Genomic DNA, 16,741 nt, shown 5'->3' on the forward strand with positions numbered 1-16,741 from the left:
CTCATAATTGTAAAACCTTTAATGACACTGCCTACTAATGAATTCCTGATCTAAAATCTTCCTCTTGTTAAATCAAGAAAAGCATTCTTTGTACCAGTTGGTAATGAAATTTCAGTTAAATTTCATGTCTTTTATTTGTTTTTTTTTGACTTAGATAAAATCAAGCAGAAAGTAATTTCAGAGAATATTTTAATCACAAGATTCTGCGATAGCATTTACAAGGACTATTTGTAAACTAAGTAGAGAAGGACAGTTAAAACAAAAGGATTACATTTTATTTCTAGCTGAGTAAACTCCCTTATGAAAACTTTAGAATCATAAACTGTTAAAGTTGGAAAGATTTTTTTTTTTTTTGAGAAAGAGAGGGTGCACAAGCAGGAGAAAGGGGCAGTGGGAGAGAGAGAATCTTAAAGGGGTTGCACGCTCAGCCAGGCCCTGATGCGGGGCTCAATCCCAGGACCATGTGATCATGACCTCAGTGGAAATCAAGAGTGTGACACTCAACTAACTGAGCCATCCAGGCACAAGAATTTTGAACAGGAAACTGGGGACAAAAGACATTAATGGTATGCTGTATTAATTAGTAGCTAAACTAGAACTTAGCCTTAGAATGCAAACTTTATTACAATTAATTGCAGGAGTTGTCACAACCAGAAAAGATGACTCATAATTGAGACACTGATTGATTGAAGTTTAAGCCAAAATTTTAATAGCAATTCTCCAAAACTAACCTAGAATTTAGAATAATGTCAAATTAAGCTCTTCTTTATACCGTATATGATCTTTAGAGGAGAGTCTGTTAAGTGTTGTGCTTTTTCTTGCCTAGATTCTTTTTTTAAATTCTTTTTTTAATGTTTATTCATTTCTGAAAGAGACAGAGCCCAAGTGGGGGAGGGGCAGTGAGAGAGGGAGACACAGAATCTGAAGCAGGCTCCAGGCTCAGAGCTGTCAGCACAGAGCCCAACTCAGGGCTCAAACTCATGAATCATGAGATCAAGACCTAAGCTGAGTTTGGACGCTCAACCAACTGAGCCACCCAGGTATTCCAAGATTGTTTTCAAAAGTACCACTCCATTCATGTGGCTTCTAGTTAACAGCATTGATGGTTGTTTAATAGTGCATATTGTCTGGTCCTATAGATGTTTTTTTTTTCCTCTTAATTCCTGTATGACCTCAAGTCCTTTACTATTCTCATTTTTTTCCTAACCAGAAAATGGGGCGTTTGTACTATTGTGATTATCTGTAATCTCTAAGGCATAGTTGAGACTATGAATGATTTTGTGATGTGGATAACTGAATCTCTTCACTCCTTTTTTTTATTGATTTAAAAAAAATTTTTTATTAGACAGAGAGCACGTGTGTGCAAGTGGGGGAGCAAAAGATTCTCAGGCAGACTCCATGCTGTCATTGCAAAGCCTGATATGGGGCTCAAACTTGTGAACTGTGAAATCATGACCTGAATTGAAATCAAGAGTTGGACTCATAACCAACTGAGTCACTCAGGCACCCCTCTTCACTCTTTTTTTTTTTTTAATGTTTTTATTTATTTCTAGGAGAGAGAGAGAGAGACAGTGTGAGCAGGGGAGGGTCAGAGACAGAGGGAGTCACAGACTGAAACAGGCTCCAGGCTCTGAGCTGGCAATCAGCACAGAGCCCGCCGTGGGGCTTGAACCCATGAACCATGAGATCATGACCTAAGTGAAAGTCGGACGCTTAACCGACTAAGCCACCCAGGCGCCCCTCTTCACTCCTTTTTAAAGCTGACCTCAAAACAATAACCCCAAACACCTTTATTTTTGTCCAAACTAAAGATGAATAATGTGAATATATAAAGAAAAAAAATAGCTTACATAGCAAGGAACTCTTACCAGTCAAATTTATCCAGAACCAAGCACTTAACATAGCAATTTGGTGATTTAAATGAAAGGATATAGAATAAAAACTTAAAAATGTAGAGAAAAATCAACAGTTTTCTTTAGCAAATTATGTCCAAGGGTTTGTATATATACATGTGTAATGCCTTTAGAAATAATTTATACAGTCACTTTGTTCTGAAGCACATGGTGTATGTAATAATGAACGGAATCCAAAATGATATCATGTAATATATTTTGTTTATATCTTCCATATAAAGTTGTTACAAGTCTGGATTCTTTTACTGGTCTAGCTAATTATCTTAAATCTTTTATATGTCTTCACTTCTCTCATCTTTCATTTTCTTGTTGTAAAATAAAAGATGGTTTTTAGATTTTTATCAGCTATAAAATATGAAGATTGTGTATAAAAGCAGATGTTCATAGTTAGAGATCTTCAAATGATAATTATTTTAGGGGCAACTGAGTGGCTCAGTTGGTTAAGCATCCTGCTCTTGGTTTCAGGTCAGCTCACAATCTCAGAGTTTGGGAGTTTGTGCCTTGCATTGGGCTCTGCACTGACAATGTGGAGGCTGCTTGGGATTCTCTCTCCCAGTCTCTGTGCCCTGCCCTTCCCCCCTCTCAAAAATAAAATAAATTTGAGACAGTTTTTTAAAAATGATAAGTATTTTACTTGAATATTATGTTCATGTTGGTTAAGATTCACACATTTTTACCTTGATTTATAATTTTATCCTCTCTTTCCTAAGATCTCAGCGGTTCAATAGCATCCCCAGATGTCAAATTAAACCTTGGTGGAGATTTTATTAAAGAATCTACGGCTACTACATTTCTGAGACAAAGAGGATATGGCTGGCTTTTGGAAGTGGAAGATGATGATCCTGAAGATAACAAGCCGCTCTTGTATGTAGAAATAGTAATATGTATTTTTTGATTTTTAGAACTAGTCTGTGGGATTATTATATTCTTTCATGTTATTTAAAGACAAATATAGAAAATCTTAGCCTTTTTGATGTAAAGTTCTAGCTGTTTTTCAATTTCACTAGTAATTAGAAATAATGAAATAATGGGAGAATATTTTTAACTTCTTGAATGCCAAAAATTGAATGTATAATTATGTATCTCTCACACACACACACACACACACACAGGTATACTCCAAACGTTAGGGCTTACATGGTAAGTAAATATGCAGTGTAAGTGAAAGATCAGGGTGCTTGCTGTCAAAATTCACTTTAAGGGAAATTAAAACTTCCAAAAAGATTTTCCCTCCAAAATCTTTCCCAGTTAGAAATTCTAGAGCTATCACTAGGAGGACTATAGAGAGTTTCTCACTTTCTTCATGGTACTTGATATTTTTTAAGTGATTATCATTTGCAAAAAAAAAGTAAATAAACTTGAGAAAGAACCTGTAGCTCTGTAAAACTGAGGCATTATCAGGTTTATCTCTGTAATTACTGGTGGATTAAGTGCTGAAACATCCTGTTTCTTAATATACCACGTTTCACCAAATTTAAGACACAGTGGATTTTAAGATGTAGTTATTTTATGTTTATCAATAGGAAGGAAAAATTGTGTAAGACAGTATAAAGCTAGGATATCAAAGGACTGTTTCCTTAGTGTAGGGATAGATGAGAAAAAACCCACCATACATAAAGAGGCAGCAAGGATGTTTGCTTATCTCAATTTGGCAACTGGTGGATGTTGGAAGAAAAATTTTCCCTGAGAATGGAAACCCCATACCAGTTCTCATATGGGATTGCAGTCTGAATTATCAATATGGTCAAGCAGATTTTATTTAAAGTTGTCCAAAAGTAGTGGTGCCTCCAGGAGACTGACAAATGGAAAGGAGGATCTTGGAAGCACTTGACTTCATCCCGGACTAAGTGAAGACACCAGCAATTGTGACAAGCATCCCGATTTTAGAAATGTTGAAATGTTGAAAATGTACTCTGTGGAATCTGTGAAATACACTATCAGATGCAATGCTTTGTTGACCTATGGAGACAACACTGTCATATTTAAATTTTCCTTAATTTTTGTTGCAGCTATTAGAGTATTCAGAAGTGTATGTGTTTTTAAGAATTTTTATTTTATATTATAGGGAGGAATTGGATATTGATCTAAAGGATATTTACTACAAAATCCGGTGTGTTCTAATGCCAATGCCATCACTTGGTTTTAATAGACAAGTGGTGAGAGACAATCCTGACTTTTGGGGCCCTCTGGCTGTTGTGCTTTTTTTTTCCATGATATCATTATATGGACAGTTTAGGGTAAGTATATCTGACTTTATACAAAATGAAATATCTTAAGAGATTTAAAAGTAAAAATAGCCAAATATTAACTAAAGTGCTACATTATGTTTGGGAAATGCTTTAATTTTGCCCATTATTTCTAACTAGTTCATCTCTAGAACTCTTCTTAATTACCTTAGATTAATGCTTTCCTGACTTTTACATCACCATTCACATAGAAAGTAGTATTTGTCTGGCAACTGGGTCTACTCTCAGTTGAGCAGAAGTGAATAGTGACTAGAAGTGACCAAAAGAGCTGCCCTTGTCTTTTATGATTTTCCCCCAAGGGATGAAGGGTTTGAAACACAAACTCATAACATGTTCTTACCTTTCATTCATTTTTTAAATAAATATTTTAAGGATACCTTGCTGGCTTTGTTGGTGGAACATGTGACTGTTGATCTTGGGGTCATAAGTTCGAGCCCCATGTTGGGCTTAGAGTTTACTTAAATTATTTTAGGGGCGCCTGGGTGGCTGAGTCGGTTGGGCGTCCAACTTCAGCTCAGGTCATGGTCTCACAGTTCATGGGTTCGAGCCCCACATCGGGCTCTGTGCTGATAGCTAGCTCAGAGCCTGGAGCCTGTCTTCAGATTCTGTCTCCCTCTCTCACTGACCCTCCCCTGCTCATGCTGTCTCTCTCTCTCTCTCTCTCAGAAATAAATAAAATGTTAAATATTTTAATAATGACAAGGATTCCATCAGTATTTGTTTTTATATAATAACTTTGTTCTACTCTCGGGGGCTTTATCTTTATTACCAAAATACAACATACACATATCAGTCCTTAATTCCTAGTATATGGTGTTAGAGGAGTAAAAACTAACTGTTTATCACAAAAAGATTTGGAAATGAATTCACTTGTCATTGCTTCTATAACAAATTTCCATGAGTTTTATGGTTTAAAACAGTGAAAATTTATGCTTTTACCATTCAGAAACCCAAAGTAAGCTTGGAGGAGCTAAGATGAATATGTCTTCAAGGCTGGTTCTCCCTACTCCAGGGCACATTCTGTTGATTGCCTCTTCCTACTCCAGAGGCTGTCAGCGCTCCTTGGTTTCTGACAGCATTACTACAATCTCTGTTACCATGATCACATTAATTTCTTCTCTACTCTAGTCAAAACTCTCTCTGCCTCCTTTTAAGGATAGTTGTGTTTACATTTAGTGCTCATCTAGATAATCCAGAATTATCTCCTGATAGCAAGATCCTTAACATAATATAACACTAGTCTTATTAATATTTGCCTTAGATCCGTAGTTTATATCATGTATTCTGTTGGAAGTGTGAGGTGAATTGAAGAAGTTGAATGGGGACTCTGGTCTACTACCTACCACTAATCATTCATCTAGAGCATCTCTCCAATGTTAAATATTTTGAGCAAAGGGTTTTAAGGCTAAGAACAGATTACTACCTCCATATAATGTTGCTCAATTTGGTTTTGCTTGATGTTTTCTCATGACTAGATGGCGTCATAAATATTTGGCAAGAATATTACTTTGTGCCCACCTCAGTATATTATCAGGGACTATGTGATATTAATGTATCTTTTTTTAAAGTTTATTTATTTATTTAGAAAGATGGAGCATGCAAAGGAGAGGGGCAGAGAAACAGAGCAAGAGAGAAAATCCCAAGCAGACTCCGTGCTTTCAGCACAGAGCCTAACATGGAGCTTGATCCCATGAAACATGGGCCACCCAGGCGCCCCTGCTTAATTAATTAATTAATTATGTATGTATGTATGTCAGTATGGAGCCATGAATATTTATTTTATTTTCTGGATTATAATCCAGTGCTATTGTCAGTGCTATTTTATTGCTGAGGTTATTCCCGCTTTAGCCAATAGCAGCTCCTTTAGGTTAGCTTCTGTGTCCTTTTTACCATTCTCATCTTTTTTTGAACATTTCCTTTCCTTCTAAAATTCTACAAAGTGTTTGGGGCTCATCTTTTATCTTCCCTGCCCCAACCCTGGAATCAATTATTTATCAAAGGAATCCTTATTCCTTTTATCAGGGAATGATATTTAGAAACCAGGATCTGGGCAATAAGTGTGCTTATTTTGCTTTTGGGGCTTCATTATCTCTAGACCCTGCAAGCAGACCAAACTTAGAAATGGAGTCATGTATCATTATTATGCTAAGTCTCAGGAGTTAAAATTGTCTCAAAAGTCTGCAACATTCTATCACTTAGATACATATGTAATTAATGTAAATATTAAAGATATCCTGAAAAGACCTATAACTTCTTTTAGTGATGAATTTTCCTTGCAAGATGCTGCAAACCAGAGGTTTGGAAGTAAACACTTTGTTCTTTTTTTGCATTAATATTTTATAATAGATCTCAAAATACTGAGATTTCATTAGGGCGATTGATTATTGCTAATTTTCAGTTTGGAGGTAAAATTATATTAACCCACTGCATTCTTAATAGGTTTGGGAAAGATAACTGGGAGTTCAAACTTTCTATATCCTGAAATTGGATATACCAAGCTATCTTATATTAACAGAGAATTGACTTCCTGGAAAATTATCAGTTTATTTGGTGCAAAGATATTAATTGCATGAATTTTGTTTTTTCCCTTAAGGTGGTCTCATGGATTATAACTATTTGGATATTTGGTTCTCTAACAATTTTCTTACTGGCCAGAGTTCTTGGTGGAGAAGTAAGTGGTTAATTTTGAAAATAGCTTTTGTTTCTTATAATAAACTTTATTTTTGGTATTGTAGATGTCATCAGTAGCTATATTCATTGTAATTATTTCTTGTCCTGGAATTGCTCTTACGTTATACTACTTCCTTTAAGGTGATCAGCATGTTAGTATTATACATACTCAATAATTTTAGTTGTATTTTTATCCATTTAAAAGTAAAACCAAATACATTTTAACATAAACAATATGTTTTAAAGAAGAACAATTTTTTCAAAACAAAAAAGTGGTAAGAGTGGCATTATTTTACAGTTGTGCAAGTAGCTTTAATATCTGGCTTAGTGGAGGCTGGATTCTTATATCCGCTTTCTGTATTCAGTCTGTTCTGATACATTCTTTTGGCTAAAGTATATGAAAAAAATAAGCCTTAAACAGATAATATAATTGGAAAAGGAAGAGTCTTTTATTTTATTTATTTATTTTTAATATTTATATATTTTTGAGAGAGTGAGGGAGAGATGGCTCATGGGGGAGAGGCAGAGAAAGAGGGAGACATGGAATCCTAAGCAGTATCCACACTGTCGTTCAGAGCCTAATGCGGGGCCCCACATCACGAACTGAGATCATGACCTAAGTCCAAATCCAGACACAGATGCTTAATTGACTGAGCCACACAGGCACCCTGGAAAAGGAAGAGTATTTTAGTAGCTTTTTCAGATGATTGTGGATATTCTTCTCTGATCCTACACTTACATTCAACAAGTAATAATTTCTTAAAGGTTTGTTGCAATAAGGAATCTCAAACTATTTAATGAACTTTTCGTACTCTGTCTCATTAAAATTCACTTTGGGTGGATCTTTTTACCTGTGTGTGATCACTTGGAAAATACTGGTTCACTGAGTTTTGTAGATCTTCCAAATGTTGACACATCTTATTATACAATAACAGAAAATCACATTCATTAATATCACCACTCATCTCATCAGAAATGTGTGTTGGAAAACTGTCAAGCTTATAGTGGTAGGCACAAGTTTTCCAAAATTCTAATTTTTGCTTAAAAGATAGAATTTTATCGGGGCACCTGGGTGGCTCCATCAGTTAAGTGTCCGACTTCAGCTCAGGTCGTGATCTCACGGTTTGTGAGTTTGAGCCTCGCATCAGGGTCTGTGCTGATAGCTCAGAGCCTGGAGCCTGTTTGTGATTTTGTGTCTTCCTTCCTCTGCCCCTCTCCCATTCATACTCTGTCTATCTTTCTCTTTCAAAAATAAACATTAAAAAAATTTTTTTGAAGGTAGAATTTTATCATTTACAATAAGTACTGTCCATTTCCTTAAGCAGGGGGTTCCCATCATTCAGTTTTAAAAACATGCTTGCAGATACCCACCTCTGAACAACCATAGTTTATCTTTCAGTTGTTCTTTCAAGTAAAATTGATGTTCCATGATAAAAGCGTCTAATTCAACTCTTTGCTCAAACATTTGTACAAGTATTATTCCTTGGGAACTATCGTAGGATACCACAAAAATTATTTCTATATGATTCTCATTTTGTTGTACAGAATATTAAAAAGACATACTCAAAAAGTTGAGGTTTAATAAAATAATTTTAACTGCTTTATTAAGGACATTCTTAAGTGAAACTAGCTTTTCTTTCTTCTTTCTCTGTCATTATTTAGTAGTAAAGTACATAGTAAGTACAAATATATTTTGTACCACCTTGATTCATGGTAAAGTAGCATGTTTTACCCACCATTGTTTTCCCCTGTTATTACCAATATGAACCCAATGAAAAAGGTAAATAATGTTTTATTACTTTTATAGAAAATAGTTTTGGGGCACCTGGGTGGCTCAGTCAGTTAGGCATCTGACTCGGTTTCAGCTCAGGTCATGATCTCATAGTTCATGGGCTCAAGCCCTGCATCAGGCTCTGCAGTGACAGTGTGGAGCCTGCCTAGGATTCTCTGTGTCCTCTCTCTACCCCTCTCCTGCTCATGTGCTCTCTCTCAAAATAAATAAACAGATATTAAAAAAACAAAGAAAGAAAGAAAGAGAAAGAAAATTGTTTTGACTTTCCAGTCTTCTGGAAGAGTTTCTGGGACCCTCAGGAGCCCATGAGCCACATGTTCAGAATTGCTGCCCCATTAAACAAGACTTTGTGAATTACTAAACCTAGGAATTCTAAAAGTTCATTTTTTTTTTTTTTTTTTTTTCCTAGTAGTTTATTCTGTGGAGAGAGTAAAGCAGAGGGGATGCCAGGCAGAATTATCTTGTAGGTACTGACTCAATCAACGTAGATTGCTAAATTCTGAGACCTTGAGCTCTTTTGTGACATTTGGTAGAAGGGCCTGCCAAGTGTGTTACTTAGCTCTTGTTTATCTGCTTTCCAGCTTCCAAAATTATGCTGCTATTGTCCCATCTTCTGTTCTTCTGTTTAAGCCTCTTATTTTTTAAGAAAATTCTATTATTAAATAAAACATTTTATTTTGTGATATAGAATATATAGTTATCTATACAGTAGGCAGGACACAAAGAATGATATGAAAATACTATCATTTATAAAGTGTCATGACTGAAAATTACTATAAAGATGAGGAAATAACGTTCATATTTTCTCCAAAACAATAGTTATCTTTTAATTAAAAAAAAAAGTTTTTATTTATTTCTGAGAGAGAGAGAGTGAGCAGGGGAGAGTCAGAGAGGGAGATACAGAATCTGAAGCAGCCTCCAGGCTCTGAGCTAGCTGTCAGCACAGAGCCCGACATGGGGCTCAAACCCACAAACGATAGATCATGACCTGAGCCGAAGCTGGACACTTAACCGACTGAGCCACCCAGGCGCCCCTAAAACAGTTCGGTTATCTTCTTTTTTTTTAAATTTTTTTAAATGTTTTATTTTTTTCTGAGAGAGAGAGAGTGAGCAGGGGAGAGTCAGAGAGGGAGATACAGAATCTGAAGCAGCCTCCAGGCTCTGAGCTAGCTGTCAGCACAGAGCCCGACATGGGGCTCAAACCCACAAACGATAGATCATGACCTGAGCCAAAATCGGATGCTTACCCGACTGAGCCACCCAGGTGCCCCAACAATTTGGTTATCTTATACAGAATAACACTTTGATTCTTATAAATGGCTTTTCTTTCATTACACTTATTCTCTTTATTTCATGTGTCTGATCTAAACTTAGAGAGTTTAGAATCAGACTTCTGTTCCTGGTTCTTTTGATAGTGTTAATTTTTTCCATTTTATTCATGATTTCATATATACATTGGGGCTTACATTATTGAGAATAGTGTAAGATATGTGAGTAATGAGAATGAACTAGATCTGCATTATCTGTATTCTAAGAATGCTTAGGGGTTTCATCCAGAGCTCAATGAGCCTTCAGTTGTCACTTGTGGTGAGTGCTGAGGTCTGCCTTGAGATTTATACATTTTTAATGTGTCAGTTAGGGACCAGTTGTCTTTTACATAGTGAGCAACCAATATGGCCTCTCTGTATTTTTCTGCTACTTTGTTTCTTCCAGGTGTGTGCAGTGTTTTCAAAATCCAAGATTATTTTGTGGTTTAGTTTCCACTTTTTACATCTCTTTTTAAAAAGAGTTTTTTCCTTTTCCCTTATAGTTTCAAGAGGGAATGATAATAGATATATGTGCTCAATCCATCATCTTAAACTAAAACCCTTAAATAAATTAAGAATAACATTTGTCTGTGAAACTTTCACTCTGCATATGGAAATATAAAATAATTCTGTTATTTGTTTACATATTATTTGTTATGTCTTAACACAATGCCATGTAATATATGAAAAATATATCACTAAATGTTTTGATATTTTAGAACTGTTGATATAGGAGTTAAGAGACTTGTGTCTTAATTTGAACTCTTTTCTCCTACCAGCTTTGCTTTCCTGAACAAAATGCTTTGTCTCTCTAAAAATCAGTGTCTTCATAATGGAGGCAGTAATACCTATTTAAAGGGTTGTTGCTGCATTTGATCTGTCTTGATCTATCACAAGAGCTTGACACACAGTAGCTACTAAAAATATTTTTTCCTTAAGTCTCTCCTTCTTCCTTCCCTTTTAGTCTGCACTTATCATATGTAGCTTTCCTAGACCTTGAATTTTTTGCTTGAATTAAGATGGTTTTGGTCCTTTTAAGTATTCCTTCTGGGGCGCCTGGGTGGGTTAAGCCTCCAACTCTGGATTTTGGCTCAGGTCATGATCTCATGGTTTGTGGGTTCCAGCCCCACATGGGGCTGCTGTGCAGACAGCAGAGACTGCTTGGGATTCTCTCTCTCCCTCTCACTGTGTCCCTCCCTGCTTGAGCTCTCTTTCCTCAAAATGAATGAATAAACTTAAAAAATATTTTTTAGAGATCATCCTTCTACAACTTTAAGGAAAGTAGTGACAAAGTATAATGTAGATGTAGTGAAGGTAATTGGATATATAAGTCTCAAAAGAGAGAGGGCTGGAAATGTAGATTTGGGTATCATCATAAAATTGATGATAATTGAAACAGCAGTGGATTGATAAGACTGTGTAGGAACATAGCAGATTGTATGATAATTTGAAATATAAAGCATATGATACTTCATGACTTTTTTTTTTAAGATTTATTCTTTAGAGAGAGAACATGAGCTGGGGAGAAAGGGATTGGGGGCAAGAGGAGAGTGAGAGAGCGAGAGTGAGAGAGAGAGAGAGAAAAAATCCTGAGCAGCCTCCACATTCAGCACTGACCCCAAAGCAGGGCTTGATCCCCTGACCCTGGGATTATGACCTGAGTGGAAATTAAGAGTCAGGCGTTCAACCAACTGAACCACCCAGGCACCCTGATACTTGATGATTTCTTCTTAATTCTCACATTTATGAAAGTACAACAATGAAGATGTGATGTTCAATAGTATTTAAAATAATTTACCTTGATTTCTATGATATTTATTTAAATTTTTGAAAATTCACAGGTTGCATATGGCCAAGTTCTTGGAGTTATAGGATATTCACTACTTCCTCTCATTGTTATAGCCCCTATACTTTTGGTGGTTGGATCATTTGAAGTGGTATCTACACTTATAAAAGTAAGTAGTGTGCATTATAAAAATTAACTATTTTCCAAAACAAAAGTATGCTAGTTCTCTGCCTCACAACATTGTAGTCTGTAACTATCAAACATTTGTGAGTGTTTGAAACAGTGATCTTAGTCATTGATTTTGCTAATTGTTTCTTTTATTTTCTCATTTTAATTACCAGAAATTATAATGTATGTCTGGGGGGAGTAAAGAACAAAGAGCAAACCAGGCTACAGGATATTACACTCAGATAATTTTTTTAATGTTGAATTTTTCTTCTGTATGTTTATAATACCACTTCATATAACTTAGATTTTGTGGGAGATTTGTAGTTACGATTTTACCAGAAATTTATTTAATAACTATTACCTCTTTTTGAATAATAGCTTCCTTATCAAATATGAAAGACATGGTTGTAATAAATTGGCTTTTCTGTATTGCAGAGATCAGTGCTTCTTTCTGCTGTATTAAATTTATATTAATATATATACATATTAAACATTTACTGATAAGTATTAATAATAAGTAGTAAAATAACCTAAATTTTTAACAAGTTTGGGAAATTAATGACTGCTTTAGTACATATATGTATATTACACAGTGAATGTAATTTGTTTTCTTTATGAAAAAATATAGAATTAAAAAAATTTTTTAATGTTTATTTATTTTTAAGAGAGAGAGACAGTGTGAGCAGGGGCGGGGAGGGGCAGAGAGAGAAGGAAAGACACAGAACTCAAAATGGGCTCCACGCTCTGTGCTGTCAGCACAGAAGAGCCCCACATAGGGCTTGAACTCACAAACTGTGAGATCGTAACCTGAGCCGCAGTCGGGTGCTTAACTAACTGAGTCACCCAGGCGTGGTGTACTTTTACCTATTCCTGGGAAAATGTGGTTCTATTTCATAAACGCTGTGTAAAATTTTCACTTAGTCTGTTTTCCTACTTCTTAGAAGAAAAATCAGGAAAAAGTTTACTTTGTGTAATAGTTCATTTTCTTTCAGCAGTCAAATTTCTTTCAGCAGTTGACCAAAAGTTGCCTTACTTTAAATCACCAGGGACACTGTTAAAAAGACTACAAGACCCTTTTCTTAGGAGATTTTGATTCAGCAAGCTAGAGTGAATCCCAGGATTCTCTTTTTATTAGGTGCCCCCAAGTCATCCCTAGGATTAGACAAGTGTGAAAACAAAAGAGTTCATTTGCATATGTCAAGGAACAGAGCAAGGACAAGCATTTTTAATAATAATCTTAAATATCCTCAATAAGTTTTACTGTTTGCCACAATTGGTTGTCAGGGTTGTTTTAAGAAAATACTGTGAATGTTATTGTACTCTCTAATACCCAGAATGTTAATTGACTTGCTAATATGCTGCCTTTTGTCTTTTTTGTTTTTTTTTTTTAAAGCTGTTTGGTGTGTTTTGGGCTGCCTACAGTGCTGCTTCATTGTTAGTGGGTGAAGAATTCAAGACCAAAAAGCCTCTCCTGATTTATCCAATCTTTTTACTATACATTTATTTTTTGTCTTTATATACTGGGGTGTGATCTAAGTCACATATGAGTAGAAAAAGACAATGTTACATTTGTGTAATTCTTGCTGAGGGGATTGAAGAAAACCTGTTGCTGACAAAATTTTACATGTTCCACATGTAAAGGCAGGTTGGTCTTTTTAAAACAATATTTTTTTTGTATTTAATTAAGTATTTGCAGTATCTGGATTTTTTTGGTCAGAATTCTGAATTGTTTGATTCTTCAAATTCCAGTGAATAAAATTTAAAAGCATTGTGTTTTTAAGGTTGTGTCAATATTCACCTAAAAACTTGTGCCAAAAACACCTGGAATGGTAATTATATTTCATTCAAAGGGTAAATATGGCAGCATCCTAATAATCTAGAAGTGCAATCTTTTTTCTTTAGAGGGTATTCTCCTGCATCGCAGATCCTGTAGATATATATTTATATTTATACATATATATTTATGAAGTAATTCTTACTATTCATACAGTATATTTCTGAATAGCCTAAAAATTGAGATATTTTCAATCTTATGCTTAACCTTTCTTTATTTTGGCCATTAATCTTTTATTTATAAATTCAAATTTGGTTTTTAAACTGTATATAATTTTTAAAATCTCATACATGCTTCAGTATGTCCTTGTTAAGAAGTACTAATAACAACTAAAACTAATTTTAATTGTTGCTGATGTAGATTTGGTTTGCTTGGGTATGCTTTGAAAAACCATTTTTGAATGCCTAAATATATGATTTCAGTTTCTGTTTATCTTTCTGACCAAAGGAGCAGGAGGTATAATGGATATGGCATTATTAAAATTGTCAATATGTAGAGAAATTGTAATATTTATAGCATCAGAAATATTTTTAAGTGGTACTCCTAAGTCGTGAAAGTTGCTGGAAAGAGACCTTTAAAATCTTGTGGTCCTGAATAATGTTATATGAAGTAGAAAAAAATAAAATGCTTCCCCGCTGTGCGTTTTGTTTCATAACACCTTGTCCTGTATTACTAAACAAGTATCAGGTACTCTAACAAATGTACAGTATTTGCTAAGGGAAATATTAAGAAATTGTAACTAGTTAAATTTATGTTGGAAATTGTTTCATATATTCTAGGTATATACTTTAGTTAATACAACTTTGTAAAGTAGATTAAATATTTTATTTATGTCCATAAAACAGCAGATGCCTGATAACTATTAGCAAATTATATTACCCTTCCTGGTCTCAGCTAGAAGAGTTAACTGCTGTCTTCAATATGATAACATGGCCATCTCTAAGTATGTATTCTTTTAGTAACTTTATGCATCAGGAAATATCTAGCAACTCTGAAGCAGGTCTTCAAATTAGCAAGCCCGTTTCTCCTCCTTTCACCCCTCTGTTCCACTAAAAAAGAAAGGAAAATTTTATTTTAAGCTATAGGAAGAGTGTGGAGCTATCTTTGAGCCAGAATAATGTGAAAATTACATATGCTAATATTTTAAAACAAGCTTAGGACAATAGATTGAAGCACCAGAGAGATAGAATTTCTAGAACCTAAAATAATATGAAGTTGTGAGGAAGGATCAATAGCCACTGAACTAGCAACTGTAAAATAAACAGTTGTCACACATAAGGAATTCCTGAGGTTACTACTTGGTTACAGTCAATTATTATATTTGATAGTCATAGTGTTGACCCTGAACCTTCCCCTAAGAAGCTTGGGGGTTGGTCCCAGGGGGTAGAATTTTACTAAGCAGTAAGTTAAGCCATTTTGGGACGCATTCTATCAAAAGATGGTTTAATTTATTTAACCTATCAGTTAAATGATGTTAATGAAAAGTTGACATATATGGATCGTGTTTATTTCCTAATGATGAAGATAAAATGAGGTATTTATATTCTAAAAAGGTATTTAAAAATAGTAGCCTTTACTCATGAGAACTTTCCTATTTAGGATATATATAGGTACAATTTATAATGTTTTAAGCTTAAGCAGCATCTTCATGTACTAATGAGCAAAGTAGTTAAAACTGTCACTTTGGAAATGTAATTTATAAATTTGAACAAGAGACATTACTATTAACAGTGGTAAACTGACCATGACAATGTCCTTTCCTTGGATTTTTATATAATAATATTTTCTAAGTCATACTGATTTTAAATCCTGATTCCAACCTAATTATTAGTTTATTACTATTTTTAAAATAGAACTAGCCAGTTAGTCTCTTCTTGTTGTGTGTGTGTTAGTGCGTGTTTAAGTGTTATCAGTTGTAGTAATTATGATGAATGTTAATCCTCCAAAGGAGAATTATGAGTAAATTATATTTACATATATTTCAAATTGATTGTAAAATATTTGAAATTTTGATTAAAAATCAAAATCTCTTTATAATTTTCATTGTATTAAAAAACATTTAGGAAGATTTGTAAAGTTTTATGAACCATTATGAAACTTGCTTATTTCCAAGGTCTATAAGATAGTTTATATAATGATGTATGTTTCAAAAAAATTCCCCAAATATTAAAATGCTAATATAGAGTTCTAAATTAGTGAAAATTTGCATTGACTGAAAATAATGAGGTAGGTATTTTTATTTATTGTTTAAAATTCAGTCAATGTACTTTTTAAAATTCCAATGTACTTATGCATTGAATAAAATAATGCTCCTACAAACTAATAAAAACAGAATATTTTTCATATTCAGCAAAGCTAATTGAATATTTTAAGATGATTCTTATTTATCTTTTACATTTTTATGCATATTATAGCCATTTTTAGGCTTTAGGAAATTGTGACACATTTTTAAGTTTTGTTAGAATATCTTCCATGCAATTATTTTCTTTTTTTATAGTTCAACAAGTTGGTTTTATTGTTTTGTTCTTTGCAACAAAGGATAACAACATACGTCATACACTTGTTTTAATATAATTCTTTCTGGTTGCATGGCATGGCAGTCTGAAATAAGTCTTAATAGACATAAAAATCACCCTCCATGATTCTCTGCTCTGATAACATAAAATAATAGTATTTTATCATCTTCTTTTATGAATGGTTTCTTTAAGGGAACCCTTGTGTTATATCTTACCTGTACTACATTTTAATTTCCCTTTAGAAACTGAATTACAGTTGCTTTATTTTTCATTTGTATAATATCCTAGCAGTAGTTTGTGTGTTTGAGAATCTGTGGCCACTTCCTAAATAAATCCCAAAATAAGATTTTTGACATTACTAAAGACTAGACAGTCTTATATCTTTGAACTTCAAATCATATCTTCTGAAGAAAGTTCCACTTGTGATATTTTTCTTTGTAACAAACTGATATAAATTTTAGGCCTTACCTTTGCTCTATGGAGTGTAGTGGTGTTAAAGAAATGAGAAT

At 34.2% G+C, this 16,741-nt stretch overlaps 1 protein-coding gene across 1 annotated transcript in view; it reads left to right on the top strand.

The window, feature by feature from the left end:
* Positions 1 to 14,371, top strand: part of YIPF4 (Yip1 domain family member 4) — a 37,354-nt gene extending 22,983 nt beyond the window's left edge. Inside the window, exons 5-9 of the mRNA XM_077772798.1 lie at positions 2,624 to 2,777; positions 3,979 to 4,150; positions 6,753 to 6,830; positions 11,770 to 11,883; positions 13,276 to 14,371. Coding sequence (XP_077628924.1) covers positions 2,624 to 2,777; positions 3,979 to 4,150; positions 6,753 to 6,830; positions 11,770 to 11,883; positions 13,276 to 13,413 — 656 coding nt within the window. The 3' untranslated portion in view covers positions 13,414 to 14,371. The remainder of the gene's footprint in view (positions 1 to 2,623; positions 2,778 to 3,978; positions 4,151 to 6,752; positions 6,831 to 11,769; positions 11,884 to 13,275) is intronic.
* Positions 14,372 to 16,741: the final 2,370 nt, after the last annotated feature.

Source organism: Crocuta crocuta, unplaced genomic scaffold, assembly GCF_008692635.1.
Source record: "Crocuta crocuta isolate KB4526 unplaced genomic scaffold, BGI_CrCroc_1.0 scaffold363, whole genome shotgun sequence".
NCBI lineage: Eukaryota > Metazoa > Chordata > Mammalia > Carnivora > Hyaenidae > Crocuta > Crocuta crocuta.